The 26666-nt window shown below is 39.5% G+C and overlaps 1 protein-coding gene across 5 annotated transcripts in view; it reads left to right on the top strand.

The window, feature by feature from the left end:
* The first annotated feature begins 14829 nt into the window (after positions 1-14829).
* The window catches only part of abcd4 (ATP binding cassette subfamily D member 4), a 32094-nt gene continuing 20257 nt past the window's right edge, over positions 14830-26666 (top strand). For 2 of the 5 annotated variants that reach the window (XR_010002112.1, XM_062968303.1), the window contains exons 1-6: positions 15128-15269; positions 20532-20656; positions 20758-20885; positions 23059-23198; positions 24300-24416; positions 25521-25646. Coding sequence is in view for 4 of the 5 variants with exons in the window: in XM_062968303.1 (XP_062824373.1) it covers positions 15232-15269; positions 20532-20656; positions 20758-20885; positions 23059-23198; positions 24300-24416; positions 25521-25646 (674 nt within the window). In the remaining variant the exon portion in view is untranslated. Of the gene's footprint in view, positions 14941-14994; positions 15270-20531; positions 20657-20757; positions 20886-23058; positions 23199-24299; positions 24417-25520; positions 25647-26666 lie in introns of those variants that run through there. The other 3 variants (XM_062968306.1, XM_062968305.1, XM_062968304.1) reach the window with 3 other exon arrangements.

Raw genomic sequence — 26666 nt, 5'->3', positions numbered from 1 at the left:
ATATAGTGGTAGGCACTGACATCTGTCACCGATAAAAACCAAAACAGGATGGACTACATAATTTGTGCAGATAGAGAGATTGTTGAGGAATTTGACTGTGGTCACAGTGCTGTCGAGCAAATTATTCTCAACCTTGTATACAGGAGAGCGATACAGAGTGGTCCCTTATCAATTTACAGCTGAATTGAAAGGAAAGAGAATCTGTGTGTACTTTGAACTGTTGGCAGAATTTAAAACCCACAAGGACAATTTCTTCAGGAATGTTTGCCCTGGTGATGAGACCTGGGCATATCTGTATAATTTAGAGAGTAAGAATCAGTTCATGGAGTGGCAGAACTTCACTTTCCTCAGACCCAAAAAATTCAGAAGTCAGTGCTCAGCACAGATAATTGTCAGTGTCTTCTGGGATTACAAGGAGATGGTTTTGCTTGACTTTCATGAGAATGGGACAACAACAAACAGTGACATCTCCATTGTGTCACTCCCGGATCTTTGAGAAACCATCCATAAGAAAAGACTATAGAAACAGCTGAAAGTAATCCAGTTGCACCACTGGTTTTTTTGCTCAAATGGGGTGGCCAGTGGTGCCACATTCCCCTTATAGTCCTGATTTGGCACCCTCAGACTTTCACTCGTTTGGTTGGAGTAAGGAAAGCATTGGGAGATGGCATTTCAATGATATAGGAAAAGTGGAAGATACTATCAGATACTGCACCAAGGAATGCATGAAAGATTTGAAAATGTTGGATAATAAGGAGGGATTAAGGAAAAGCCTATTAAACGTCAAATTATGTTATTATTTTACAAATTAAGCACCAAAATATTATGTTTTACAACAAGTTGACAAAAAAAGCAGTTCAATACACAATAACATTATGTAGTAATTACTGTATTTACGAATTTAGCACCAAAACATCGTAATGTATTGAAAACATTGACTACAAAAACATACTAAAAATTGACTACAAATAAAGATAGAATTGCTGCCTAGAGAAACACCTGTGGATCCGGGCAGGAGGCAGGCTGCGTTGGATAATACAGAATGTTGGATAAGTGAGACTCTACTGTATATATGTGTGAGTGTGTATATGGCTGTGTGTCATGTTCTAATTTTTTTTGAAGAAAAGTGGGATACACCTTTTAAAACAAACAAAATCATAATGGTCATATCAAAATGGAAACCCTACTTTCTTCTTTGCCAAAGTAGAATCTTGTTGTAGCCCTTTACTTTTTAGACTGCAGGAGAAATCCTAAGAGCATGTGGAGGAAGAGCTTTTGTTGGGAATTGTCAGAGGTTCAAAGTCAAGATCAAAGTGCTTCCCTTCTGAATTCCTCACACTCTTTTTCCCTCCCACTTGCACATAAGAGCTGTCCCCGCTCAGCAGGCTGCCAACTCTCGAAAGGGCAGGCAATCCTCTGCCTTTCCTGTGTTATCAGCAACTCCATCCAAAGATGCCATGGGACCCTGGGAACCTTCTTCTTTCTCTTCTCCCACTGTTCAAAGGGGCAAGAAAGACTATCAGATAGCTTCCAAAACGATTCCCGTTAGTGCTTGTCCTGAAACAGGAGTATTGGTGAAGCATCTCATCAAGCAAGACACCCCCATCCCAGAAAAGTCATCATTAAGCAATAATATGTGACTAATACATGTAACACCATTTCACCAACACACACACACTTGTACATAACAAATTACAAAAATAGTTCAATGTTCCAAAATCCAACACTACATTCAGTATTTATCAGTGCATGTGCAAAAAATAAGTGCCCAGATTACATATCACATAGCAAGTAACTGAGCTCTTCTGGAATGAAATCAGCTATCTGAGAATAAAGTAAATTATGTCTTCTTGAGACTAATGGAATCCGTAGGGATGATATCTATCTAATCCATAGTGGTGAATAAAATGTTGACTAGGGAAAACTGAGCTCACATACTTGCTTGTCTTTCAAATTTGTATGCAAGACCTTGGGCTATTCCCAGTTTCTCTCAACCCAACCAGAGCTTTTCTGGATCACAATTTACAGAATCCCTCACTGGTCATGTTGGCTGGGGATTCCATGAAGTATAGTCCAAAAAAGTTAACTATCCCTGTCTCAAATGCCTGGCAGAATTCTGTGTAATAAAACTCCCATGTGCTGTTGTTATTGTGTGCCTTAAAGTTGTTTCCAATTGATCATGGTGAACCTATTACAGAATTTTCTTGGGAGATTTCTACAGAGAGACTCTCCCTTTGCCTGAGGCTGAGAGCGTATGAATTTTCCCAAGGCTGCCCAGTAGATTTCCATGGCTGCGTAGAGATTTGAATCCTGGTCCCCAGTCATATTGGGCACTTTACCACTAGAATACAGATCCAAGTCTTCAAAAACCTGTTTCATTTGCCCTGTACCAGATTCAATTACTTTGCTTGTTCTTAATGGGGGGATAGTGCTCTTAATTGTCTTCTGTTTAAAGTAATCAATCTATGTGGTTAGGTTAGTAAGAATGATAGTCATTGTGTTGTTGAAGGCTTTCGTGGTTGGAATCACTGGGTTGCTGTGTGTTTTCTGGGCTGTATGGCCATGTTCCAGTAGCATTCTCTCCTGACGTTTCGCCCACATCTATGGCAGGCATCCTCAGAGGTTGTGAGGTATGTCTGTTGGAGGCATGTGTGAATGCTGCAGTTAATCGCCTTGATTATCATTGAAAAGCCTTGCAGCTCCAAGGCCTGGCTGATTACTTCCTGTGGTGAATCTAACACTTCCCAACAAAGGATTCCCCCAGGCAGGAATCAGACATGCCTTGATGCTGCAAGGCTTTTCAGGGCTAATCAAGGTGATTAATTGCAAAATTCATGCTTGCCTCACAACAACCCAGTGATTCCAGCTATGAAAGCCTTTGACAACATTATGAACATCTATTCACAAATTCTTCATAAGTTTGCTTCAAGTATAAAAGGATGTTAATGCGTTTACATATATCTTGACATTTTAAATTTTGGTGGAATTCATGGTAAACTTCTGATTTCCCAGATTATTTATGCATTGCTTCAATAATCTTAAATGCGCCACAGAAGATTTTGTTATTCAGTTTTATAGGGAGCTTTAATTTTGTTTGTTCTTGTTATGGCAATCCTGTTGTTGTTGTTTTTTTTTGGGGGGGGGGGGATATTTCTTTGGTGGCCAGGAAAGGAGGGGTCTGCCTTTGCCTTCCTCTGAGGTTGAGAGAGTGTGATTTGCCCAGAGTCACATAGTGAGTTTCCATCACTGAGAAGCAATTCGGACCTTGGTCTTCAGACTCATAGTCCAATGCTCAAACCACTACACTAAACTAGTACTCCATGTACATCATTTGTAAGAATCCAGACAGAAGAGTGAGATGCAAGTCAAGCACAAGAAGAACCACCACAAATACAAAGCAGTCAAGTATAGAATTTTGCAGAGGATGGGAAGAGTCTAAAGCAGAAAAAGAAAAGTGTGGGAAGAAACAGTCACTTTGATGTATCTTGCAGAACTGCTGGGAGAATAAAGAGGGGGGAAGAGCCACATGTAGCATCTTTAGTTCTTTGAAGGAAAGGTGGGATCTAAATCTGATATATATAAAAAAAGAAGATAAAGACATTGCTGGTTCAGGACATGAGAAAAAAATCTCAGACTGCAGAAAAGTGAAAAAAAAAAGGAATGGCTACTCACCTCCCAGAAATACAACAAATGCTACTGCATCATCTACTTACCGGTATATTCATATCTATAGGGTATTTTCACTTGAAAGTTTTCAAAGCAGCTCACAAATTTACAGCAAATAAAAATTCTCAATTATGTGAAAACATCATTAAATTTAATCAGAGATTACAGCTTCCTTGAAAGGTTTAGTATGTATGATGGATATATATCCTTCAAAAAAGTAAACGCAGCTATTTCATACTCATTCAGCCAACATTCAATCTGAGTGTTGGTTAGGACATTGGGAGTGTATGATTCAAGTCCCTGCTCAGCAATGGAAACCCATTGGATGGCCTTGGGCATGTCACATCCTCTCAGCCTTAGAGGATAAAGGCCAATCCCCTCTAAATAAATTCTGCCAAGAAAACCCCAAAATTTGTATCCAGTCATTGTATAGGAGACTTTACTTGTAGGCACTCAACAACCATGACAACGACAACAACACTGTTTTATTGTTTTATAGTGAAGAATTAATATAACTTTTTTGCTAGTCTGTCCTTTAGTCAAACCAACAGAGACAAAGTTTCCCAGGAATGTCAGCAAGACTGCATTTTGAGAAGATCTGGCGCTTTGGCTTTTCCCTGTGGCTTGTCCTGCAACAGACAGTTGTTCTGCTACTGATAGAGAAGTGTGAGATGGGAGGAGGGTGTTGTGTTGTAAAATATGCAGATGTCTTAGTACTGTGCTTGGCTCCAAAGGTCTAAGGCAACCGCTCTTGGAGGAGGGGGAAAAACAGATAGAGAAGCCCAGAAAACACTCTCCTCCTTTGTTCTTGGATTTGGATGTGTCAGGAGGGGCCATGGAAATTTTTGGAACTTACACACTAAATGGAGCTCACAGCAGGTGTTTTAGCTGGCACCGAAAAGACAAAAGGGCTGGTGGGGAAGTGCTTGGAATGGACAATTGCAAGCTCAGCATGTCCTGTGTGTGTCAAATCCCTCAGCTTCCAAGAGTGGTCCAGTTTTTTCACAACCAGATTGTGCATATCAAAGAACCTTGATCTCTTGAAGAGATGAGAAGTACAAAACATCTGGGCTGGACTCACGTGGGAATCACTACAGTCACAGGAGTCTGATGGACAGGTTGGCAGCACAAACATAATTTTCAGTGGCCACAGCTGTCACCACTGGTGCTAAACCATAGAGGTGTTACTATACAATATGCATTCATTAGTGAATTTAGGAAACTTGTATCAAGAATTTAGTTGGGTTGTATATTAGTGTTGGAAATTCCTTTAAATTATCACAAAGTTCAAACCAATCAGCCCCAATTGTTCTCTGACTTAATGCACATTCACTGGCTATACATCAAGAAACTTGACCGAAGTGGTCTTGTGCTGGAATGCTAGCTAAGAACTACCTATATTCTTTTAAGTCTACCCTAATCCAACAAATGTGACAGAGGAAAGAAGAAAAAAATCTCACAGAATTACAGTTTCTTGTATTAAATATGGACTACCAAAGACCTACATGCAAGAAACTGTAATTTTGTCTAGTTGTTTTTGTTGGAAATAACAACCTCCCAAGCCATTCACTATTTATTTGTTAAAGTATATGGTAACCTGTATTCTATGTGTATGTTGATTTGACTCTCTGGTGTGGGAGGAGTTATAGACATATGATTATACTAAGCATGTGTGGACTCAAGATTTTATATTCAATATCTGTTTGGACTTCAATGGGAGCAGATGTCTTGCATCAGACCTCAGAGGATATGGATGGACGCATGTATGTGTTTGAACTTCATGAAAGCAGTTTGCTGTTTGGACTTCAGAGAGAAGTCAGTTTAGAGACTTCAATATTTGCTAATGGACTTCAGTGAGTATAGCTGCACTAAAGACTATGGACTATTGATAAAGACTGATATCCTGTCTTCTCAACACAGAGAGAAAAAGCTACAGCCTATCGGTAACTGAACTTCATTAAGAAATGTGCCTGTATAGTGAATTAATACAAGATGTTATTTTTCAAAGAAGACTTTGTTTTATCTCTGAGTGCATATTTTAACTAAGAGGTTTAAAGGGAGTGTATATTTTTTGGGCAATTTCAACTGCAAAGAAACAACCATCTTCTACTAACCAAACATATTTTTGTATTAGCATGTCTTTATCCTTGGCAGTCTAAAGACACGGTTCTTCAGTTTAGCAGCTGAAATTACCTGTGTGCTATTACATTAATGCTTGTGAATATCACTTGTTCAAAGAGTTGACTTCTAACAAGGTTATGCTCTTCTTGACTAGTGGTTTTCCAAAGGTGGTCTCCACATATTCATGGAGATTCACATGTGCCAAAAGGATATGTGCCCATAGACTGGGAGCAGTTATTTTCCAATAGCTTATGCAATAAGTTATGTTTTGCAATAGGTTATGAAATGTCCAATAGTTTTCTTCTTCCCTCATAGTCTTTTTGTATCAAATTTTTAAGACTTGTAGTGTTTGACAGGTATGTAAAACTATTTAAAGAATTGAATAAAATACTTTAAATAAATGCCAGTACTTAGACCACACATAGCACTGTAGAATATTGGAAGCTACCTTAGTGCATTTTGAAGTAAGTTAGTATTATTAAGACAGAATGCAGATGGAGAACTGCGCCTGAGGAAGTTTCTTTCTAAAACTGTTTAATGAATTCCCAGCAGAGGTGAGATTTGAACCCTTGACAATCTGGTTCACCTCTCAGCCACAAAGCTACCCTATTTGTCTGTCTGTCTAATAACTGACGGGTCCAGAAGTTCATATAAATCTATGATGCTCCATAGAGATTGACCTCTGAAAAACAATGAATTATAATTATTGAAACAAAACAGTAACAGCAGGATTCCTGAAGAGAAACAACTGAGGTCAAATCAAGCAATATTGATGGCAAGGAATAAAGTGTATTCCTAACAGTCTCTGGTGAAAAACCTGTTGATGCTGAGGTACACACATATACACAGATTTTCTTTTTCCTGGTGAGGAGTCACAGGTAGAAACCCCTCTGACATTATTGCTTTAGACATCAGAATTACTTGCCTCAGCACTTAGATGATTGAAATTCATACTGTTGGAAATAGCCCAAAACCACAGTGGACATTAAGTTAATTTGTTTTTCAAATGATGAGACACAGGGCAACAACATACTGAGAAAGCAAAAATGGAAAGGAACAAGGTCAGAAAAGAGATTTGATAAAAGAGTGGGAGTGCTTAGTGTGAGAGAAAACAAATATTGGCTTCAGACATGAGCTGAGGAGAGGAGGAGAAAATAATTAGACACCAAAGACAACATAAGCCAAGAAGACCAGGTCTAAACTCCAGTGGCCATAATGTTGATATATTCCTGGTTCCTGACATGAGACCAAAAACTACCCAGTAGTCCAATATTCTGTTTGTAAAATGGTCACCAATCGGTGGTTGTTGTTGTTATATTTATTTATATCCCACTTCTTTTCTCCCAAAGGAGAATCAAAGCAGCCAACACTAAAATAATATAATATGTAAATTAAAACCCAAAGCATACAAACATTAAAATAGAATTAAACACAGGACATAGTTAAAACCAAAAAAGACATTTCAACACCAGTTGACTCTGAGAAGCCCACAAACAGAATGGGAATAAAAGCTGTGCCTCCAGCATCAGATTAACCAAAGAACACCCCATTTGTGCTAAAAGGGCCTTTTGGGGATCATAGTTTGGTCCAGAAGTCAGTGGTCAATGTGGAGTCAATGACAGTACTTCACAGCATGATGTTAGTCTGTTGCTTCTCTTTGGATCCCTGCAAACTCTTCTGCAGAAGTTCCACCAATGGACCCAAAAAGGTAATTCATTATGCAGAGGCAGATAATAGGAAGACCCATGCACTGTAATTTTCTGGACCTGAGCGTAACAATTTATTTAAAATTACTTTCCCTGTGCAGGTCTCCTTTAAAATTCCCCACAGCTCAAAACTTAATGGGAGGATCCACAGTTTTGTTTTATAGCACACTGCTTCTTAAACTGTGGGTCCTGACCCCAAATGGGACCCTCTTCCTTAGCTCAATGTTGGGATTCTGAAAAAAATGGAAAAACTAAAAGTTTCTGAATGTCGCCTAGTGGCCGAGACATTTACACGAATCTGTTGCACAGAATTTCAGTGGCCTTTGAGGAAGATGCCTTTAGTTGTTGTTTTTTTTTTAGATTTATTGTAAAAATGTTAATGTTGATATAAATTGTTTGCTTCTATAGTGCAATAATGGTGTCATCTTGAACTATCCTTTGGAAGGTACTATTTAAAGACCTTTATCGCATTGGGATGTTTTCCAAACATCACCCCTCTGTTTTCCTGAAGTATTGTATGCACATAGTTATTCCTTTTATATACATATATATACATATAATTTATAATAATGTATAAATATATATTATATATAGATATATTTATTTATTTATTTATTTATTTACAGTATTTATATTCCGCCCTTCTCACCCCGAAGGGGACTCAGGGCGGATCACATTATAACACACATAGGGCAAACATTCAATGCCCATAAACACATCAAACAGAGACTGAGAGACACACGCAGAGGCAAGTTAACGTTCTTCTGAGGGGAAGTTCGATTCTGGCCACAGGGGGGAGCAGCTGCTTCATCCTCCACACTGACGGCACTTCCTCATTCCAGGTCGTAAATTAGTTAATCTTGCCTCCCCACTTTTTATAAGTGGTACCTTATCCCCTACTTGATAGATGCAACTATCTTTCGGGTTGCTAGGTCAGCAACGAGCAGGGGCTATTTTTTATTTTTAATTGACGGGTGCTCACCCTGCCACGGGCTGGCCTCGAACTCATGACCTCATGGTCAGAGTGATTTAAGGCAGCTGCTCAACAGCTGCGCCACAGCCCTATAGTACAATATAGTAATTTAATGCTTATATTGTGCTATGCTAATAATATATTGTATGTTCATTTGATTTGTAAACTGCTCTGAGTCCCCTTCGGGTGAGAAGAGCGGGATATAAATGTAGTAAATAAATAAATAAATAGCATTGTTACTGCCATAGGGTTACCTCTTTCAGGAGGACAGTGTTCTTAAACAGAGACTCGTAGAGAAGTTCAGAAATGAAACTGCAATAGGACAAGAGTGTTGGTGTTAGGAGGGTGACTGACATGAGAAAAGAAACAAGGCAAGTATGTAATTGTAGCCATGGCTCAGACAGAAGAAACCTGGAATGAACAAATGTTACTCACTATACTTTGCTGATACATTGTTTTCAACTGAATACTATTGTTTCTAACTGCCTGTCAGTGTACAATGAAATTGCAATTGGAAACCCAATACACATGATAAGGTGATAGAAGACTAATTTGAGAAGGGTTATGGCACTGTTAGGATGAGAATATAAAGAAAATGGATTCCCTTGAACTCTGTTAGGATGAGAGCCTGGATCAGTTTAGAGATTTTATTTTTGGATGCTAAGGGGAACAGAATAGAGCAAACATGGGCAAACTTCGGCCCTTCCTGGGATAGAGGGATGGAATGCAAAAGCCCGAAAGCCCAGAGCTGATATGCAGTTTATTTTGCAGCTTGCTCAGCAGTACAGTCAGCCCTCCACCTATGATTGCACAATAAGCAAAGAACTGATCTATATATTGATTTTGTTTTGTTTTGGGGCTGCCTTAGAAGACGGTTCGGAAACTGCAACTAGTGAAGAGAGCAGCAGCCAGGTTTCTAATGGGAGCTGATTACAGGGAGCACACCACTCCCCTCTTAAAGCAGCTCCACTGGCTGCCTCTGAGTTTCCGGGCCCAATTCAAAATGCAGATCACAACCTACAAAGTCCAACCTACTTGTTTGACCGCATCTCCCTCTATGAACCCGCCTGAGCCCTAAGGTCCTCCGGGGAGGCCCTTCTCAAGATCCCACCAAGATCTCCATCAACCACAAGCGTGGTTGGTGAGGATGAGGGAAAGGACCTTCTCGGTTGTGGCTTGCTGGCTCTGGAATGCCCTCCCTAAAGAAACTAGACAGGCTCACTAGCTTCTTTTAGGAAGGAATTAAAAACTTGGACATTTATTTATTTCGTGTCAAAAGCATTGGTACAGCAAATACATTTCAAATAATGGAAATAAAATAGAAAAGAAAAGAAATCACAAGCAACTAAATAGTTTTGGACCAAAAGCGGGCAACAGCAACCGCATTGTCTGTAGCTTTAAACAACAACTCCTCCGTACATGAGGCAGGGCATTGTGGGCAAGCATACATAAGCTGAGTTGTTTGTTCAGCTCCACAGTCACACAAGGTGGATGATTCCTCCAGGTAGTGCCACCTTGCCAAGTTGTCTTTTGATCTGCCCACTCCACTTCTGAGTCTGTTCAGGGACTTCCAAGTTGCCCATTCCTGGCTTGCCCCTGGAGGAAGACCCTCTTGGGGGGCCATCCAGTTAGAATTGCCAGGTTTAGCTGCCCAGAGGGACACCCTTGCTGCTGCTGGAGGAACATCAAGAGGAGTGGTGGTTCTCATGAAGCCCTTCCTTGATTTGAGTCTGGTGGGAGGAGGGTGATAGTCATGCAGTGGGTGGCTTTCACAATGTTTGACCTTTTTTCTCTCACCATTAGCAGCAACTTCCCGTCGCACGTCAGGAGGGGCAATGCCAGCTAACTTGTAGAGTTTATCAACAGGTGTAGGTTTAAGGCATCCCGTGATGATTCTGCATGTTTCATTCAGTGCTATGTCTACCTGCTTTGCATGGGCAGACTTGTGCCAAACAGGACAGGCATACTCAGCAGTTGAGTAAGACAAGGCCAGGGCTGATGTTCTTATTACTTGTGGGTCTGCTCCCCATGCGCTGCCAGTCAGTTTCCGCAGGATGTTGTTGCGTGCAGCTACTTTGTGCTTGGTGTTCATGCAGTGTTTCCTATATGTTAGTGTTCGGTCTAAGGCAGAGGTCCTCAAACTTTTTAAGCAGAGGGCCGGTCCACAATCCTTCAGACTGTTGAGGGGCCGGATTATCATTTGAAAAAAAAATACAAACAAATTCCGATGCACACTGCATATGTCTTATTTGTAGTGCAAAAACAACAACAACAACAACAAGAACAATGAAAGAACAATACAATATTTAAAAATAAAAACAATTTTAACCTACATACATTTATCAGGATTTCAATGGGAAGTGTGGTCCTGCTTCTGGCTAATGAGATAGTCAAGTTAATTAGGGTTGTTGTTGTTGTTGTTGTTGTTGTTGTTGTTGTGTGCCTTCAAGTCATTTCAGACTTTGGGTGAGCCTAAGTCTAAAATTTATTTATTTATTTATTTATTTATTATTTACTGCATTTATTTACTACATTTGTATCACACCCTTCTCACCCCAAAGGGGACTCAGAGTGGCTTACAAATTATATGTACATACAATATATTATATTATTAGCATAGCACAATATTAGCATTATATATTACTATATTGAACTATACCACTATACTGTAATATTATTAGTAATATTATATGTAATATAGAATATATAATTAATATTATTATATGGTATTATTATTAGTGTTATATTGCATTACATTATAATACTATTATCAATATTATATGTAGATACAATATATTATATTATAAAACTGAGGGCGGGGGCCAGGTATATGACCTCGGAGGGCCGCATCTGGCCCCCGGGCCTTAGTTTGGGGACCCCTGGTCTAAGGTGACACCAAGGTATTTAGGATGGAAACAGTGTTCGAGCTCTTGGCCTTCCCAAGTAACTTTCAGTTTCCTATTGGCTTCGCGGTTACGTAGGTGGAAAGCACACACTTGTGTCTTGGCAGGGTTAGGCTTCAGGTGGTTCTCTTTGTAGTAGCTGGAGAGATCTTTCAAGGCATTGGTGAGTTGCTTTTCAACTGTTTCAAAATCTTTTGCTTGTGTTGTAAGGCCAAGGTCATCAGCATATATAAAGCTCTTTGTGAGTGGTGGTAGTGGCTGATCGTTCGTGAAGATGTTAAATAAGGTCGGTGCAAGAACGCTGCCTTGGGGTAAACCATTCTTTTGCCTCCTCCATCTGCTTTTCTGGCCCTGAAACTCCACATAGAAGCTGCGGTTTTCTAAGAGGGTCTGGACAGTTTTTGTAAAGTCAAAGTCCCGGGTGATATGGTAGACTTTATGCAGCATTTTTCTATGTTGCACCGTGTCATAGGCTGCCGTAAGGTCCACAAAAACTGTTCCCGTGATGCAGCCTTTCTCGTAGCCTTCCTCGATATGTTCAGTCAGATGAAGAATTTGACCTGTACAGTTTTTCCCTGGTCTGAAACCTGCTTGTTGTGCAATAAGCTTGGGTTCGATAACAGGTCCTAGTCGATTTAATAGCATCCTCTCATAGACTTTATATAGATGACATAAGAGGGAGATTGGTCGATAGTTCCTGGCATTGGAGGCATCTTTACCAGGTTTTAAGATGGCAATTATCTTAGTTTTCCTCCATGCTCTGGGAATCTGTTTGTGTGCCAGGCATTGATTGTAGAATTTCAAAAGCCAGTTTTCAGCTTTGGGGCCCAAGTGTTTGATTTGCTCCATCATCAGGTCATCTAGGCCAGGTGCTTTACCAGTCTTACATCGCTTGATGGCTTCTCCGAGTTCTTTCAGGTTTAGAGGAGAAGACAACTGGTGGGTTTCAAGTTCTGGCACCCTGTTGATTTTCATCTTTATTCTGCTGCAGTTGGTTTTCCCATTCTGAATTAGCTGGTGAGCTATCTGGTCTGGTGTCACGTTCGCGTGTCCAGGGTTGACCAGAGGGTCACTATCCAGGCGTCTCAGCAATTGCCAGGCTTTTCGGCTACTCTTGGACATGTTTTTTTAAAAAACTTGGACATGAAAGCAGGCTTTTAAAAATAGTTGGTTTATCATTTTACTGTGATGGTAGTTTTATAATTGTACCACTCCCAACTGGTTTGAGCTGATGTTGCTTCTGCAGGGCTGTAGTGGGGGGGAGGGGGGGTAGGAGTTCAACCCCCCCCTCCGAAATTTTTCAGGTTAAAAAAAAAACCTGGTTTACTCATGAATTTTAACTGGTTAACCAACTCCCCATGCTAAGTCTATGAGATGCAAAAAAACTGAGAGTCCCTCCAGAACTAGAAGCAGTATCTCAAGCAAATATTGACAGGCCTGTAGCGGGGGGGGGGGGGGGGGGAGTTCAACACCCCCCCCCCCAAAATTTTCAAACCCCCCCCCCAAATTTTCTGGCTACGGCCCTGTGCTTCTGTGAACAATGTTTAAATCCAACAAAAACTTTTAATTCGCATTATTTTCTACTGTGTTTTTGTCATGATTAATCTGTCAGGTTTTGATATTGCCGTTTATGTATTATGTTTTTATTTTTGCCTGGTTTTTGCATTGTGTTTTATTTTCTGTTAGGTTTTGAGATTGTTGTTTACGGATTATGTTTTATTTTTGTTTTTTCATACTGTGTTTCTATTTTCTGTAAGCCGCCCCGAGTCCTGTTTGGAGAGGGGACAGGATATAAATAAAGCATTATTATTATTATTATTATTATTATTATTATTATTATTATTATTATTAATCTTCTTCATCATCATCATCATCATCATTAATGGCTTAAAAATTGATTTTGTTTTAGTTTGAGGTTTTAATCTACTGGATATTTAAATTGTGAGTTTTTGCTAGTTATGTATTATGTATGTCACGGGTTTATAATTTTATCAAATATGTTTTGATCTGTTGATTATGTTTATTACTATGTATATGTTTTGTTTCCGCCTTAAATCCCAATTTGGGAGAAAAGCAGGATATAAATAAACAAACAAACAAATAAATAAATAATATGTTGTGTTCTCATACATTTTGGTATTACAATTTATGTATGTGTCTGTGTCTCTTATAAGGGATTGGTTTAACCTCTGGTTTGCTATTAAAACTGAATTACTGTGTTGCAAAATGATGCATTGTTAACATTATCCCATTTTTATCTCCTATAAAATTTAAAAAAACTGCCATTGCTGACTTCTCAGAATATTTATTTATTTATTTGGGAGATTTGTATGCCGCCTTTCTCCAGAATGGACCAAAGGCGGCTCACATCATCTTTAAAAATATGCATAGTAACATAAAACCATTGACTAAAAACATATAATAAATGTTCCAAAAATGCTTCTTAGCAACTTCCGTATTATAAACAATAAGAGTTAAAATCAGTCTAAAATTCCCCATAAGACTGTAAAGTGCCTGGATTCACAACCTCTGAGGATGCCTGCCATAGATGTGGGCGAAACGTCAGGAGAGAATACTTCTGGAACATGGCCATACAGCCCGGAAAACACACAACAACCCTGTGATCCCGGCCATGAAAGCCTTCAACAACACATTGCCTGAATTCAGTTAAAAGCTACTTCAAAAAGGAAAATCTTGTATATTTATACAAAAAGGTACGGGTTGTTTTTTTTTTTTTTTGCAACAGCTTTAGATAAAGGTAAACATTTTCCCCTGACATTCAGTCTAGTCATGTCCGACTCTGGGAGTTGGTGCTCATCTCCATTTCTAAGTCGAAGAACTGGCATTGTTCAAAGACACCTCCAAGGTCATGTGTTGGCATGACTGCATGGAGCACCATTACCTTCCCGCCGGAGCGGTACCTATTGATCTACTCACATTTGCAAGTTTTCGAACTGTAAGGTTGGCAGAAGCTAGAGCTAACAGCGGGAGCTCACCCTGCTCCCTGGATCCGAATTACTGTGTCGTAAAATGATGCATTCTAAAATTCCCCATACGGCTGTAAAGTGCCTCGCTTCAGTTAAAAGCTGCTTCCAAAAGGAAAATCTCATAATTTTTTGTATTTTGATATCACTTTAACTTTCCTAGTTCAATTCTATGGAATTATGGGAGCTGGACTTTTACCAGGACTTTTAACCTTCTCTGCCAAAGTGTGCTGGTGCCTCATCAAACTACAATTCCCATAGTTCCATAGCATTGAGTAATGGCAATAAAAGTGGTATCAAAGTGCGCTAATTCTACAGTGTAGAGTCAGACAGCGCCTTGAAACTAAGGATGAAGAAGCAAAGTGGGAGCAACAGAGAGGAACTGTGGGAAAAGAAAAGACTCCCTGCAAGAAAAGACTCCCACTGAGTTGAAGTTCAAAACTGCCCTGCTTCTTCCTACTGAAAGCAACGCCTCCCTTTTGCCACGCACATGGAGGAGACTAAGAACTGCAACACGGAACCGGAAGCGTGGGTTAAATCCATGGCGGTTGTAGCCTCTTCTTCCCTTCTGTAGAAGCTCACGATGGGTAGGTTTACCCATAGAGTTAGAGCACAACAATGAAATGATTCGGCCCACTATTGCGGCCTCTTGCGCGAAAGGGAGAACACGCCGGCTTTTGAGAGAGAGAGGCCAAACTACTATTGCCTATCTGCAGGCAGGCTCTATGCCTCCTGGGAGTGGCCTGAAAGCCCCACAGATAGACGCTTAGCTATCTGCGCTCATGAATAATCAAGAGAGGTGATGAATATTAATGAGATCGTGGAATGCGATGGGGAGGGGCGGCCTTCGGTCTGGACTGTAGGCTCGGTTCGCAGCCATGGCTCCTGGGCGAGCAGCGGCGGGGCTTGGTGGCCGGTGAGCCTTTGGGGGTCCCAGGAAGGAGGGGATCAGGGGAGGGGGCTCTTTCCTTCGGGGAAAAACAAGGAAGCAGGCTGAGAATGAAGCTACACTGTAGAATTAATGCAGTTTGACACCGCCTTGGCTCAGTCCTTGGGGATCCCTGGGAGTTGTAGTTTCAGAAGGAGTCTTCAAGCCTTCCCTGCCCAAGAGTGCTGGAGCCTCACAAAAAACTACAGTTCCCATTGAGCCATGGCCAAACTGAATGAAACATAGGGTTGCTGTGAGTTTTTCGGGCTGTATGGCCATGTTCCAGAAGCATTCTCTCCTGACGTTTCGCCCACATCTATGGCAGGCATCCTCAGAGGTTGTGAGATCTGCTGGAAACTAGGCAATTTGGGTTTATATATCTGTGGAATGTTCAGGGTGGGAGAGAACTCTTGTCTGCATGAGGCAAGTGTGAATGTTGCAATTGGCCAGCTTGATTAGTATTGAATAGCCTTGCAGCTTCAATGTCTGGATTCTTATTGCCTGGGGTAATCCTTTGTTAGGAGGTGTTAATTGGCCCTGATTGATTCATGCCTGGAATTCCCCTGTTTTCTGAGTGTTGTTCTTTATTTACTGTCCTGATTTTAGAGTTTTTTAAAATACTGGTAGCCAGATTTTGTTCATGGTTTCCTCCTTTCTGTTGAGATTGTCCACATGCTTGTGGGTATGACAGGAAACAATCAGGGCCAGCTAAGACCTCCCAACAAAGGAATCACCCAGGCAGTAAGTTGAAAGGCTATTCAGTTCTAATCAAGGTGGCCAATTGCAACATTCACACTTGCCTCCAACAGACAAGACCTTCCACAGATATATAAACCCCACTTGCTTAGTTTCTAACAGACCTCAATCTCTGAGGATGCCTGCCATAGATGCAGGCGAAATGTCAGAAGAGAATGCTTCTGGAACATGACCATACAGCCCGGAAAACTCACAGCAGTCCAGTGATTACGGCCATGAACAGAAGCTGATGGGACATGCAAGGATTCCTGGCATTCACAGGGTTGTGCCGAGAAACCTGGAACTTAACACAGTATGCCAATAGTATATTGGCATACTCCCATTTAAGTTCTCATATTTTAGAAAAGCACATATTCAAAACATATTTATAGAAAAAATGTTTCAATATGTCTTTTTTTATCAAATGTATTTTAGTTTTGTGATGTATTTTAATTATTTTGTTACATAAGGAGAGGAGGGTAATAAATAAATAAATAATAATGTGTTGTTGAAGGCTTTCATGCCCAGAATCACTGGGTTGCTGTGATTTTTCTGGGCTGTATGGCCATGTTCTAGAAGCATTCTCTCCTGACATTACACCCACAAGCATCCTCAGAGGTCATGAGGTCTGTTGGAACCTAGGCAAATGAGGTTTATTTATCTATGGACTGTCCAGGGTGGAAGAAAGAACTCTTGTCTGTTTGAAGCAAGTGTGAATGTTGCAACTGGCAACCTTGATTAGCATTGATTAGCCTTACAGCTTCAAAGCCTGGTTGCTTCCTGCCTGGGGGAATACTTTGTTGGGAGGTGTTAGCCCCTTGATTGATTCCTGTCTGGAATTCCCCTGTTTTTTTTAGTGTTGCTCTTTATTTACTGTCCTTATTTTAGAGTTTTTAGATACTGGTAGCCAAATTTCCATGGCTTTCTCCTTTCTGTTAAAATTGTCCACATGCTTGTGGATATCAATGGCTTCTCTGTGTAGCCTGACATGGTGGTTGTTAGAGTGGTCCAGCATTTCTGTGTTCTCAAAAAATATGCTGTGTCCAGATTGGTTCATCAAGTGCTCTTTTCTGGTTGAATTAGTCTGCAGTGCCTTTCATGTTTCTAGTTTCCAAAAGACCTCACAACCTCTTGAGGATGCCTGCCATAGATGTGGGCAAAACATCAGGAGAGAATGCTTCTAGAGCATGGCCATACAGCTCAGAAAACTCACAGCAACCCATTATTATTGTTGTTGTTGTTGTTGTCATTGTTGTTATTATTTAAGAGTCATACTTTCCAAGGGAAAGCAGTTATGCTGTCCATTCGAAATGCAGCCAACCCTCTGCATTCCCTGGAGTTAAGGCCATTAAAGTTTTTGAAAATGTGAATGAGGCAATTGCAGGGTTTTGTTTATCTAAGAGAACAAACATTACTCTAGCAATTTCTAGAGAACACTTGAATCAGATCCATGAATAATAAAATCTACAAAAGTCAAAATCACAAATGTGGCTGGATGGGCATCTGTTGGAGGTGCTTTGATTGTGTGATCCTTCTAGGCAGAGAGTTGGACTGGATGGCCCTTGTGGCCTCTTCCAATTCTATGATTCTATGAAAATACCTGTTTTGCAGTTTAGTCTAATATCTTTATAAGGACAACTAGCTTTGCCCGGCCACACGTTGCTGTTGCTTATGGGAATCCTTTGTTGGCCAGGTGGAATAGCAGTGAATAGCCTTGCAGTCTCAAAGCCTGTCTGTTTTCTGGAGTAGCTGGAGCTTTTTGTTGTATGAACGTAGAGGCATGGATGAGGGGTTGTGCTGCCAAGTTTAGTGTTTCTGGGATGTGTAGTTTTGTTGTTTTGTCCTAGGCCGAAATTTCATTACTCTTTTATATATATAGACTGAAAGAGCACAAACATGTGCACAGTCTGAGAACTCATCATGGCAAACTGTAAGAGATTCCATAAAGTAGCAAGACTTCTTGGTTTACAGCTTGAGCATGGTTTTTGGTGCTAAAAGTTTGATCCTAATCTGCTTATTGCTGCAGATAGAACAAAAACTGAATCATTTCTGTCAGTGGTGAAAATAGCTAAACAAAGTCAGTACAGCTGGCAAATCTGTTTGGGTGGTTTTTCCAGATGCTGATGCTGCAGCTTTCCTGCAGAAGGAAACAGGAAATGAGCAAAAGAAGGGTGTGGAAGGCAATTATCACTGGAGTTTGGGGTTGCAAAACTTTCACTTTTAAATAGCTTTAGGTAGTGCCTTATCAATATGTCATTTATAGTTAAAAAAAAAAACAAAGGGCACAAAATATAAAAACGAAGAGATTTTAATCACACACACAAAAACCACAGGAAACAGCACCAAACAAAGCTAAAATCTTCAAGAGCAAACTATTTGATATAAAGTTATTTGTCACTATTTGATCCAGGAAGAATTTTAACAATAAAGATCAGGACAGAGAGAAAGAAGATCTCTCCAGAGAAAGACATGCATTACTGGTGGACTCTACATGTCACTGTTTAAATTATTGTACTCAAGAAGAGCCCACCAAGTATTATAAAATGAGTTATCGGTCTTATTATAGCCCATAACTTTAATGCAATCATCCATTTTCTTCCATCAGGAAATTCTACATTCAGTTTTTAAGTTTAATTTGTTGAAGTTCTCATTTTGCCTTAGTAAATGATAGAAAGTTCAAATGCATTGACACATATGTCTTTAAAGAGGTTTAGATAAATTATTTAATATAGACTTGTAAAATTTAATATCAATATGCTTACTAGTTATTTCCTGTGTTAGTGCACAGAATGCTAATTTCCTCAGGTGCTTACTGACTTATTTAGGCAATCTCGTATTATCCGAGTATGATGGCCTTCCAAGTGTAGTGTCTTAACAGTGGATATGTAGGTGACTGTAGAGCCCTATTCTTGACTCGCTTGTTCTTCCACAGTGATGACATCAGTTTTCAGGGGGAAGGTGGTCTGGGTCAGGGTTGGCTTGTCACGCCTTCCTCTTGGCATGTTTCTCCCTTTCGCCCTCCATTCGTGCCTCTTCAAATTCCTTAGCACTGCTGGTCACAGCTGACCTCCAGTTAGAGTGCTCAAGGGCCAGGGCTTCCCAGTTCTTAGTGCCTTAGCTTTAAGCCCATCTTTGAATCTCTTTTCCTGTCCACCAACATTCTGTTTTCCAATTTTGAGTCGACATTATACCGTGTTTCTCCGAAAATAAGACAGTGTCTTATATTAATTTTTGCTCCCAAATATGTGCTAGGTCTTATTTTCAGGGGATGTCCTATTTTTCCATAAAGAAGAATTCACATTTATTGTTGAACAAAAAAATGAACATTTATTATATTTTATAATGTGTAATTTGTCACTGTTTTTTATTGTTGTGAGCCGCCCCGAGTCCCCTCGGGGAGATGGGGCGGGATATAAGAATAAAATTATTATTATTATTATTATTATTATTATTATTATTATTATTATTATTATTATATACTGTACAGTAGTTGTCATCACAAACCAGGATAACCAGACAAACTGTGAATCCTATCAAGAATTTCTTGTTACTACCATTATTTCCATGTACAACTGGTATGTAAATTTACCAATCCTGCATGCTCTGGTGTTGTGTTTGGCAGGCGCTGGGCATGCTTCCAAACAAAAACTTTGCTAGGTCTTACTTTCAGGGGAGGCCTTATATTTAGCAACTCAGCAAAACTTCTACTAGGTCTTATTTTTTGGGGATGTCTTATTTTCAGGGAAACAGGGTAGTAACTGCTTTGGGAGTGGTGATTGGGCATTTGACTACGTGGCCAGTCCAGCAGAGTTGGTGGCATAGGAGCATCACTTCAATGCTGGTGGTCTTTGCTTCTTCCAGCATGCTGACATTTGTCCACCTGTCTTCCCAAGAGATTTACAGGATTTTTTGGAGGCAATGCTGATGGAATCGTTCCAGGAGTTGAGTGTGACGTATGTAGACAGTCCACGTTTCACAGACGTATAACAGGGTTGGGAGGACAATAGCTTTATAAACAAGCACTTTGGTATCCCTACAGATGTCCCGATCCTCAAACAGTCTCTCCTGCATTCAGAAGAGTGTTGCACTAGCAGAGCTAAGGCGGTGTTGTATTTCAATGTCAATGTGCAAGGCAATAAGTAGGGAGTTGGGACGCAAATTTAATTGTTGCAATGTCACATTGGTACTTTTGTGTGAATCTAACCTCAAATTCCTCCTGAGTGTGAAATTAAGGCCCATTTGCTTCTCTTTCTATAGCACTTTGGTATCTTTCCATCTGAAGCTATGTTTGAGCCTTCTGACAAAAAATTCTTATCAAGTATGAATCTTTCATGAATGTGGCTGCTACATTTCCTCCTGCTTCTGCTACATTTCCTCTTCGAGAGAGACTATTTTGTAATTTTATTTCATTTGTCTTTCAAGTTAATTGTCTGAATAGGACAGAGCTATGCTTTTGGGTAGGGTTTGATGTTTGCTTGCATTACCTCCTACTCATCTTGTATCCATCTCTTCCAGGCCTCGACCCCGGCTAGACTGGCAATTTCTCCAACGTTTTATACAGATCCAGAAAATTTTATTTTCCACATGCTCCTCCAAGAATACCCTGATGTTCCTAACCTTGGTGGGAGTTGCCCTTTTGGGTAAATGAGTTTCCTTCTGTTATGATCCTTCATTTGACTTCTTTTATACCTGCACTTACTTACCACTCATCCTTTTTTTGTTTCTTTCTTCTCTCCCGTAGAGCAGCTGATCATTTACCAAGTGGGGCTGATCCCCAGCCAGTATTATGGGGTTCTGGGGAGCAAAGACTTCTCTGGATTCCAAAAAATAACCATACTTGCTCTGATGCTCATTATATTGAACTCTATGGTAAGAGAGCCCTCTTTTTATATCAATATATATAACTTTATTTGGAAAGAAAATTATAACGCAAGTGATACTTTTAGCACAGGTAGAGATGCATCAGAAGTGAACAAGCTCTGGGCATCTGTTGCTAGTTTTCATGCCATAAGACTGCCAAACAAGGTCATTTTCACATTAAAACCAAACAAAATATCTTTATTTTTAACATGTAGGAGGAGTTTTAGAGAAAGTTGTGCCAGAGATGCATAACTCTTCTGGTTTCATTTTTTAAAAAATGTATGGAAGGGAATTGTTCAATTTGAGTGCCCCAGACCTGTAAAAACAAGGTTTACAGACCATATAAGGCCCAGAACTGAATGATTTCCACCAATATTAAATATCATGTGCTATATTGATCAAGCTTTTTAAAAATATATACTTCATGTGGTCATTTTTAATTTGAAGTACATAAAAGCAGTTGACGGAGTCCCAGTCTGGTTCCATACGCCTAATATAAATAATAATAATAATAATAGTCCTTTATTTATACCCCGCCACCATCTCCCCGTGGGGACTCGGGGCGGCTTACATGGGGCAGAGGCCCAAACAACATAAGGACAAAATATAAGCAACATAATACAATCACAATATAAAACAGATAAAACAGTAATGCAATACTGGTACCCATTCTACTTCAAGCTTCAGGAAAGTTTGGAAAAGATCATGATGCTGGGGGAAATGGAAGGAAAAAGGAAGAGAGGCCGACCAATGACAAGATGGATAGATGGTATCCTTGAAGTGACTGGCTTGACCTTGAAGGAACTGGGGGTGGCGACGGCCGACAGGAAGCTCTGGTGTGGGCTGGTCCATGAAACCAAAAAGTGACTGAATGAATAAACAACAACAACAACCCATTCTACTTTCCCACCAGACCTGGTTTCCTGCCACAAGCCACCAGTTACTGTTTGTTGCCAAATGTTGCCAGTATTCAGAGACCTTCCTAACGTTGTTGCGTTCCATCACCCTAGCTAATGATGAGCAATTATAGCTATTGTGGTGTAACAATATTGGGAAGACTTCTTCTTTAACACTCCTGTTGTTACTATTTTGGGATTTTTTTAAAAAGTGACTTAATAAAACATGTAGTTTGGTCTTTATTTTCATATGTAGATCTGCAGAATAGCATTACCAGATTGAAAACTGGAGGTAGTTCCTGTGCCTGTAGCTGCAATGTAAAAAAGGGAGTTTCAGCAGGTATTGCTTATCATACAAGCAGGACCTGCTGAAATTCTCTCTTCCGTACAAGTTTTAAAGATACTACTTTCACTCTGGCAACCTGAGTGGAATGATGGCCATCCTGCATTCTGCAGTTTGCACTACTAATTAATGCAGTGTGTCAGGATCTGATGGTAGCATTACTGCCTCTTAACTGGTATCATTTGCTTTGCCCCTAAAATGCTAAGTTGGCAGTTAGCAGCTTGCAGCATGGTTGTTACAAGTGGCATAGACAGTAGTAAGTGTGGCACGCCTTGGAAGGGGCAGAGAGCCTACAGACCTGGAAAAGTCCAGATAGCCTCTCTTGGGTAGAGCTCAGAAATCTTGAAGTAGAACCCCATTGATGTGCTTTGGGTGGAGTGTCTTCATCCATCTGGAGTGCCTGCAATGTACACTATAATGGTGCTGTGCCCAGGGGACGGCCGGATGTTTTAATGACCACTGAAGTTGGAGTTGTTTAGACCACTGTTTCTTAAACTGTGGGTCCCAACCCCAAATGAGGTCCCCTTAGTTCAATACTGGAGTCTCAAAAAATTTGACAACGGGAAAAGGTTTCAAACTTTCTGAACATCAACCGTCGTTTACACAAACCTGTTAGCAACAACGTGCAGTGTTTACAGTGTACTCTGAAGAAGCTGCTTCGGTTGTAGTTCACAAAAAGGGAAATCACCCTGTTTAGAAAGCTTAGAAGATGCTGATTTCTTTTCAGTAAATGCTTGATTTTTATACCTATCTTATATACCTATATACCTGGGGTCATGTAAAAAATTCTCAGGCAGAAAGTGGTTTCAGGTGGAAAAGTTTAAAATGCCTCTGCTGAATATTTTTGCTGCTATGTTGTCATTGTTTTTATCTCTCTCATTTTTGAGTCTCACTACTGTCTGTTTCTTTTCTTCTCTCGCTTTCATCTCTCTGCCCTTCTCAGTTAAAGAGCTTTGACCAGTTCATCTGTAACTTGATGTATGTGAGTTGGAGAAAGACGCTTACAGAATACCTCCATGGCTACTATTTCCAGGGCCAGGTGTATTACACATTGAATATTCTGCATGAGGAAATTGATAATCCGTAAGTGGCTGAATATCTTCTGTAATGTTCCGATCCCTTTCAAACATTTGTGGATCCCATCTTATCTTCCTCCATGCCTCATAGGAGGTGGCTTGTGCTGCCTATATGTAAATGATTCTCTCCTTCTAGGTATCAGGAGGACTGTAGTTTTCATCACAGAAGTCAGTAAATAATTCAATCCTGTTGATTCAATAAGTCTACTCTAGTTGAGACAAACAGTAGGATTTCCACCACTTTGTACTCTGCAATCCAGACAATGTATTTAAAACTAAAGTATAAAAGACAACATCAGGTATTTGATTTGTATATATCACAGTTCTATGAACTGGGAAGGACAAGAATAATAGTGCTGAGATGCCAGTAGGAGCCACATTTCAATTTATTAGGTAGCATGTTTTGGAGCACTGTGTTTACATCAACAAAACCTTTCTTGGCAAGTATTAATCTTGTGTTTACAAGTTCTGATTTCTCCATCTTGCAATTGAAAGTCCACAAAAGCAGAACATTTCAATTAGATACAAGATTGATCTTAATGAAAGGAAGAAATACCCTTTTTTCTTTGTATAATTTTTTATCATCACCCATTAAAATATGTTTTTTAGGTAGCTGGCAGAAAATCTCTGAAAATAATACAGTACAAATACATATCCAAACTGTAGAAACCAGCATGTTGTGCAAATTGCCCCCTAAAGAGTTCCTTTTAAAGTCTATGCCTACGCAGTCAGGATATAGAATAGAATAACTTTATTGTCATGGTACATTGCACAACAAAATTAAATACCATCCCCAATCACATATATGTACAAATTACAAAACAAAGCACCCATCCTTTCACATTGTAATCACTATTGCACAACCCCAGAATGAAATATCAGTGTGGTTTCTGTTCTGCTGTGGTATTTAAAAAGAAGGGAATTGCCAGGAGCCATATTGTGGTTCAAGAGTGGTTTGCTGATTTAAAGAAACCACATTTCGCCAACTCCAAAAGGAACAGATTGTCCCGTTCTGTGGAAGAGCTCTGCTGTTGCTAACATTAAGTTTTGTTTTGCTGTTGCTGCCATAGTGCTGCATACTAGTTTAGATGAAATCTTTATTCTGCAGAGACCAACGAATCAGTCAGGATGTGGAGAGATTCTGCAAACAATTGAGCTCTATAGCCAGTAAGCTGGTTGTCTCACCCTTCACACTTGCTTACTACACCTATCAGTGCTTTTACAGGTAAGAAAAGTCTTAATTCATAGCAGGCATAGATTTGGAGGTCAAGGTTTCATCCCTAGGACATATTGTGGATTAGCCAACCCTTGAAAATGAAATCAGATGTCCAACTTTCTCATAGTTTGGAAAAAAGGCTTATTTTAATTTTCAGAATGTAAGAATGTAAAAAAATGGGGGGAGGGCGACTTTATATTTCTTAAATCCTGTTTCTTCAAGCAATTAAAAGTCTTTTTATTCTGGCAGGCCTTGGAGAGCTGGTTTATTTATTTATTTATTTACAATATTTATATTCCGCCCTTCTCACCCTGAAGGGGACTCAGGGCGGATCACAATGTACACATACATGGCAAACATTCAATGCCATATGAACATAGAGACAGAGACACAGAGGCAATTTGACCTTCTCCAGCTTCCAGCTTCCTGAGGGGATGCTCGATTCTGGCCACAGGGGGAGCAGCTGCTTCATCATCCATTGTGACGCTGACTTCCTCATTCCAAACGCTGCTGGTGTTGTAAATTAGTTAAGTTATCCTCCCCACATAAGTGATACCTAAATTTCCTACCTGATAGATGCAACTATCTTTCGGGTTGCTTAGGTCAACAACGAGCAGGGCTATTTTTTATTTTAATTGTTGGGTGCTCACTCCGACACAGGCTGGCCTCGAATTCATGACCTCTTGGTCATAGTGATTTATTGCAGCTGGCTACTAACCAGCCTGCACCACAGCACGGCCCTTTATTTTAAAGAAAATAATGCTGGACTTCCCTTGCCATTTAATAGTTGATGTTTTTATATGGTTTTAATTTTATTGTAATTTAATTGTTTTTTAACTTTTGTATAGTGTGTAATTTAATTTTATTTGTTTTAAATGTTGTGACCCACTTTGAGTCTCAAACTGAGATAAGGGTGAGTTATCAATACAACAAAAACAAATTAAAGGCACTTGATTTTCCTTTTATTAGTGCAAAACTGGGAGAATGGACCATCATGGGGAATGTAACAATATTTTTCCTACCTAGAAGAGAGCAGGTATTATCCTTCAATTGGCTGATAAAGTAGCCTCTTTTAGGCAAATTTGGTAATGTCATTCTATTTCTCCTTCTCAGCACTGGCTGGATGGGTCCAGTGAGTATCTTTGGGTATTTTTTCATTGGAACCATTGTCAACAAGATCTTGATGAGCCCCATTGTTTCAAAACTGGTGCAACAGGAAAAGCTGGAAGGTGATTTCAGGTGAGTGTATTGAGCAGATCTTTGACCCTAGAGTCCATAACTGTACAACAACCACAGTCTGGTGTTTCATGTCCTGATTCTTTTAGTGTTGGTAGTGACTTATACTGGGAAGAGTCATGGAACAAGACTTCTTGAGAAAATCATGCAACCTGAGTTGATAACAGCTGGGTAAGACTGTTCCAAACAAGAGAGATGGCTGATCAAGAAATGTTTACAGTGTTGTTTTCTTTTTTTTTTAAATAATCTTTATTAAGTTTTCCATTTACATATTAAAATATAGATATAAGATAATAAACATGATTAAATAGAGAGATAGAAAAAAGAAAAAAGAGAAAAAAGAGAGAGAGAAAAAAAAGAAATAAAAAAAGAGAAAAAAAAAAAGAGAGAAAAGAGAGTATATATAAAATAAATTGGACTTCTGAGCATCTTCCTGGAGATTTCCTTCCTTTTCATTCTTCAATCTTTTCCTTGTTTCATATCATTTCTCTGGAGTCCTTCCTTCCCGTCCTTCTTCCATTCATGATGGGGGGGTTTTCTTTTTCATCTTCTGTTTTTTAATATTTCCTTTCTTAGTTTTCATTTTATCCTGACTTCCTTTGCTTCTTATATTATCTTTGTTTTTGTTTATTTATTTATCTATTTATTTATTTATTTATTTATTTTCTTTTATATATGTCTCTTGTCTTTCCATTTTTATTCTGTGGTCTTGCTGTTTTATTTATTTTTATATTTATTTTGAATGTTTTATCTTTCCTTCTAGGTATTTTGTTACATTGTCCCAATTTGTTTCTTTTATCGGATTTCCCTTACTTTTTGATAGAAGGAAAGTGAGCCTATCCATATTTTTTATATCTTGTATTTTTTTCAACCATTCTTCTTCTTTAGGGATTTCAGGATTCTTCCAAATCCTCGCATAGCATATCCTTGCTGCCGTCGTTAGCAGAAATAATAATTTATCTTTATTTTTTTCTAGTTTTTGTTCCGTTATTCCTAGTAACCATATTTCCGGTTTCATTGGCA

This window comes from Anolis carolinensis, chromosome 1 (assembly GCF_035594765.1).
Source record: "Anolis carolinensis isolate JA03-04 chromosome 1, rAnoCar3.1.pri, whole genome shotgun sequence".
NCBI lineage: Eukaryota > Metazoa > Chordata > Lepidosauria > Squamata > Dactyloidae > Anolis > Anolis carolinensis.
The sequence above is the reverse complement of the archived record's forward strand: the minus strand, read 5'-3'. Positions and strand labels throughout refer to the sequence as shown.